The 6090-nt window shown below is 40.0% G+C and overlaps 1 protein-coding gene across 1 annotated transcript; it reads right to left on the minus strand.

Annotated features, from left to right (window-relative positions):
- Positions 1-664: 664 nt before the first annotated feature.
- On the minus strand, positions 665-1652 carry LOC137250317 (DNA replication complex GINS protein PSF1-like). Its single transcript, XM_067782899.1, has 3 exons — positions 1465-1652; positions 1348-1412; positions 665-1234 (listed from the first exon to the last, which is right to left on the minus strand). The coding sequence occupies exons 1-3, from the start codon at positions 1552-1554 to the stop codon at positions 787-789; spliced, it is 603 nt and encodes a 200-aa protein (XP_067639000.1). The 5' UTR covers positions 1555-1652; the 3' UTR covers positions 665-786.
- Positions 1653-6090: the final 4438 nt, after the last annotated feature.

Genomic DNA, 6090 nt, shown 5'->3' on the forward strand with positions numbered 1-6090 from the left:
TTAAGATCTAAATATTTCACCATCACACCACAACCGTTAAATATACTAATTCCCAGCAACCATGGCAAAGTCGAAGCTCCGATGCATCGAAATCGAAGCTCTTTTACATCCCCAGTACTTTCATATATCTAAATTCATATTTGCAATAGGATTCGTCCCGTATCAGGGAGGTTAACAACTGGATGAATTAACTGTGGACCTTCATGTTGCAATGCGTTCAGAAAGGGAAGCCGATGTGACTTCTTTGTGGCTCCATAAATGTTTTTTGTTAATGTTGCTACCAGAAAGAGGATGGAAATATGCCTCAACTAAAGAGTGGGGGTATTGTGCGAAAGACTAATGCAGAGCGTCAGTAAGCAGGCAGCACAGTGACGGGCCGTATCTACGCAGTGGGTAGGTTTCATCAAACAGTCACGACAATGCTAATTTTACAGAAAGTACCGCGACACCTCCCACTATTAATGTGCCGTTTTTTTTATATGGTGTCAGTGTTTCCTCCAAACAACGAAATCATTAATCAGAGGCAAACAGTCCAACGTTGGATTAATCTTAGCAACGTGATTTTTTTTAGTACAATTTGAATCAGGTAGTTGATTAGTCGATCAGTTTCAAATAATTTTAAATTGCGTGACCTTATTTGGAAATGCTGAGCACTAAAACTCGATTGTTGACTTGTAGTAATAGTATTTAAATGTGCAATTGGCTTATTTCGCTTAATGTATTATTTTATCTGTTAGATTAAACAAAAAAACAACCTCAAGCAATATAAAAAATAAATATATCTTGCTATGCTATATGTTGTAGAACTCCTTGACGCACAAGCGTTTCTACTTGAGCTCGCGGTAAATAATGTTGGCTATTCTTTTTCAAATAGATAACCTCACCATCTTCCAACTCAAACTTGCCATAATCTTCAACGCAACGTACTTCTATATATAGTGATTTGGGGGGTCGAAGGTCCCCTGTCAAATCAATGCCTTGTCCATCACCTATGGAACGCATATAGGAAGCTAACGATTTGGAGTATGTATTAAAGAAATTAACTTCGGGTTCACATAACGAAGATTTAATATCTGCTGGTACAATCGGACCAAATTCCCAACGTAGTGCTTTAATGCGTTGTAAGCGTTGATATAAATATGTTAAAAGGCAGCGTTTGTTCCTCTGTAGAGCTGCGTGCCGGAAGTTGAGCAATGGCCAGAGTGTACGATCGCCGGACGTCGAATAGTTGGCGCTATAATAAAGCATTCAGAACAGTATATGAACCTTACAAGTTGTGATAGTGAGAAAGTAGCAGGAATGTGTACATATACATACGTGTCTTTCTTTAGGAAATTAATAACTTACGCTTGAGCACAGTTTTCTTCAAATATGGCTTTGATTTCTTCCAAAACTTGTCGAACACCGTCATCCTATACAATTATTCAGAATTGATTCAGCCATTAAAAATCAGATACCACTTACATCAAAAGGGGGAATAGTCTGTGATGAACGTTCTAGTTCCTTAACTAGCTCAAAAGCTTTATCTGAAAACATTTTATTGGAGCTACACATTTTTTGAAAAATTTTACTATATACTATACTAACTAAAAAAAATTAAATTAGGGGCGTTTTCTACTTTTGTTTGACATAGTGAAGTTTATCACTTTAGATTTCCTATGACATTTTCCATTGCAGATAGACTCAGGGCTGCCGGACGACCAAAAAGAGTAAAGTGAAAAATTAAAGCAAGTGAATTATATCTCTACAAGAATACTGACTATCATATGACTATCATCTGATTGTCAGCAATGTCAACCTAACGATAAGCGCCTCATACAAACTTTCTATCACAAACTTAAGGGGACTTGCGCAAATGTGATGTAAACAACTGTGTGTGTGTGAGTTTTTGTCTCCTTCTTATACACCAACATGGCCTACTGATTAAGTATATAGCCGTACTGCTCACTCTCATTTCTTTTCCTGGATCAGTGATGACAGTATTACTATCAAAAAGTCTCATAAATGATAGTTTACTGTAGATATCAGGTTTGACTGTTATACTACCATAAATGAAATTGTTTTTGTTTTTATTTACTTTATTTCATTACGTTTTTAATTTTGTACGTGATAAAAGCATACGTGTTTCTTATTTATTTAAAATAAATAGTTTTATAAGAATTCGAGTTCAGAATGTTCAATTTAAATTCAGAAAATAACAAAACAACAGAAGAGCGCTTTCCTCATGCGGAAACACATTTAAAAATGAATCATCACTAACCACTATTATTTTTTGCGTATCAATTTTTTGAGTGTGCCCCATACATTCCGACAGCTTTTGGTATTTTTTAATATTATTTTCGATTTTTTTCTTTTAGCATGGAGCTTTGAAATGCTCTCTTTTTCATTTTTTAAACTTGTTTTTTATATGGTTTTCGTCGGTTGAAAATGGCGGCATTTAAAAAATAACAAAACAACCGTGATAATCATTTGATTGTCATATGACAGTCAGTAGTGACAACATGATTAAATCGGATAAACTGTTCTCGCATACATAAAATTCCGTTGAGAATTATGTATCTGCCTCACATTCATAATGGTATCTGCTGTATGTTCTTTTGTTCTGTACCAGGTGTCCGAAGCTTCCCCAGTTTGAGTCCTTTTTCATCATTATAGGCTGTCGTCGGGAACATGCGGACATGAGTGAGCGAACAAGGGAACATACAGAAATTTGAGTATCAATGTTTACGTCATCGCAGGATCAGCATTGTCAATTACAAGTGTGAGTGGATTAGTAAAACTGTCAGCGTTTCTTGTAGGGTACGTCTGACTGCATTGAGCGCTTTCAGCAAACGTTACTGTTCATCAGTCGTAGAGTAATAACTTTATGTCGGCTGTAGGTGCTGTTGTAGCGATAAAAATACTCTCAGGGTAATAGTCTAATTGAGGGGTCGACTGTTCATACGCTTCCAAAAATATTGAGATAGGTGTCAAACGACGCGTCTTGACGTCAGTATTAATAATCTGAAAGCGGCAAATAAAAATTTTAATTCGTTCAAGAGATGTTAACGAAAAACCGAAAAATTACCCGCGGTCCCCTCCGAAACCGGGGGTGGGATCCATAGTATTTTTGCGCAGAACACCTTTCTGCTTTGGCGACCTTCGGCCGCGCTTATAAAAAATTTCCGTAGGTGTGTCCAACGCGGGTTTGGAGACCAAAACTATTTTACCCACAGTTTTTTTTTGTGGGTACCACGAAATCATCAAAATTACCACAACCACATTAAATTAACTGCTAGTACGCGTTCACAAATATCGAAAGAGGTGTCAGACCACGCGTATATTAAGAAGGAAAAGGAAAATATTAACTCTGTCCGGAGATATTTGCAGTAGAAGCTGGAAATTTTCAGATAGTTGTTGTAATGTTTGTTTTTTTTTTTATGTTGTAATGTTTTGTACAGGAAAACATTTTGTGTAAAAGGAACTTTGCACGTATTTAATTTTGATCCCACAGAATTGGTGGACCGGACAGGGTTGTATTTAATAAGCGCGGCCTATGGATCCAACTACCGGTTTCGGAGGGACCCAAGGCCATTTTTCAGTTTTTCGTTAATAACTTTTGAGAGAGTCAAAATTTTCTTCGGCCTTCGAATTATTAATACTGAGGTCAATACACATCGCTTGACACCTCCTGATGTTTTGGGCGCGTATCAGCAGTTGTTTTTGTTGTTGTAGCGATAAGAGCACTCCCCGAAGGCCTCAGGGAGTGTTACCGACATTCAACATCAAGCACCATAAAGATACTAGCCCGACCATCTCGGAAACTTATATTTAAGAATTCATGAGCTTAACACCGGCTTATTATAACTGAATTTCTATTATTAGGTTTTTTAAGAGAAACTGAAAAGAAAGAAACATTTACTGGCTTATTGCGATGGACCCATTTCGAAAACCGCCAACGTAATCATCATCAGGCAATTTTTTTGTAATGTTATCAAAGGTTTCACCGGTGAAACTGTTTCACATGGTGAAACTGTAGTAGCCTTTAACCACTAGTCCATCCTGCTGGTATTTGTTTTCACGCTTAATTCAGTTTTTCTCATTTCTACACTAACAACACAATTGAGAAATTTTGTCTCTATATTAATTTGTGTGTCTCGGAAACGATTTGATATGACCAGATGAAATCTTCTAGGCCATACCTACCGGGGAACACCAGCGGGTTAGAATATACCCACGGTAGGCATGCCTGTCGTAAGAGGCGACTAAAATACCGGATTCAAGGGGTTTGTGTAGCGCAGCCTTTTCAGGTTGCCAGCGCAATACATAGGTTCTCCAAACCCAATTGTCAACCTCACCTATCCGTGGCGAATCCTGTTTCATTAACAGCCGAGGCTATGGGACCCCTACCTCCTCCAGGAAGTGGGAGGGCGGTATGGCCTAGAAGGACGCATGTGGTCATAACCAATCCTATAGGATCTACAACCGGCAAAGGGTCATCAACATCGATAACACTCCCCAAGGCCTTCGGGGAGTGTCCTCATCGCTACAACAACAACAACCCGCTGGGGCACGTATTTGCAGTTGTTGTTGTTGTAGCTATGCTCGCCCCACCTAAGAGCCGCGACCGATCACAAATTGTCATCAATATCCTCTAACGGGAGTCCAAGGAAACTTGCCGTTTCAACAGGGGTGGACCATAAGAAAAGGGGTGTTAGAGGCGTTGGTTCCACACTACAATTGAAGAGATGGTTGGTGTCATGTGGGGACACGTTGCAAGCGGGGCATACATTTTGTATGTCGGGGTTGATTCTGGATAGGTAAGAGTTTAACCTGTTACAGTATCCAGAACGAAGTTGAGCAAGAGTGACACGCGTTTCCCTGGGGAGTATGCGTTCCTCTTCCGCAAGTTTTGGATAATTTTCGTTAAGCACTGGATTCACCGGGCAATTCCCGGCATAAAGCTCCGACGCCTGTTTATGGAGTTCACCAAGGACCTGCTTGTGTTTTTTCACTTCATACGGCTGGGTTCTCAGGTGCCGTATTTCCTCAAAATGCTTACGGAGATGACTCCTTAAGCCCCTAGGCGGTGCTGGTTCATCAATCAGATGTCTGTTGGGATGCCCAGGTTTCTGGGTATTCAACAGGAACTATTTGGTCAGCATCTCATTTCTCTCCCTGATGGGGAGTATTCTCGCCTCATTATGCAGATGGTGTTCTGGGGACATAAGAAGACAGCCCGTGGCGATTCTGAGAGCAGTATTTTGGCAGGCCTGTAGTTTCTTCCAGTGGGTGATTTTTAGGCTTGGCGACCATATGGTGACGCGTAGCACGTAATCGGCTGGCTAATTGCTTTGTATGTAGTCATGAGCGTTTCTTTATCTTTTCCCCAAGTACTGCCAGCGAGGGATTTGAAGATTTTGTTACGGCTCTGAATTCTCGGAACAATTGCGGCTGCGTGCTCACCAAAATGTAGATCCTGATCAAACGTCACACTCAAGATTTTGGGGTGTAGGACAGTCGGTAGCCATCGACGTGGATGTTCAAAATGGTCGACATTTGGGGCGTCCATGTTGTAAATAAGGTCGCGGCAGATTTAGTCGGTGATAATGCCAGGTTTCGCGAGGCGAAAAAACTGGAGAGATCAGGGAGGTAGCCGTTTATTTTATTGCATAGCGCATCGATCTTTGGACCTGGGCCTGTGGCCATTATTGTGCAGTCATCGGCGTAGGAACCCTACAAGAAACGCTGATAGTTTTACTAATACACTCAAACTTGTAATTGACAATGCTGATCCTGCGATGACGTAAACATTGATACTCAAATTTATGTCTGTTCCTTTGTTCGCTCACGCATGTCAGCATGTTCCCAACGACAGCCTATAATCATGAAAAAGGACTCAAACTGGGAAAGCTTCGGACACCTGGTACAGAACAAAAGAACATACAGCAGATACCATTATGCATGTGAGACAGATACGTAATTCTCAACGGAATTTTATGTATGCGAGAACAGTTTATCCGATTTAATCATGTTGTCACTAGTGACTGTCATATGACAATCAAATGATTATCACGGTTGTTTTTTTATTTTTTAAATTCCGCCATTTTC

The sequence above is a fragment of the Eurosta solidaginis genome, chromosome 4, assembly GCF_040869045.1.
Source record: "Eurosta solidaginis isolate ZX-2024a chromosome 4, ASM4086904v1, whole genome shotgun sequence".
Lineage (NCBI taxonomy): Eukaryota > Metazoa > Arthropoda > Insecta > Diptera > Tephritidae > Eurosta > Eurosta solidaginis.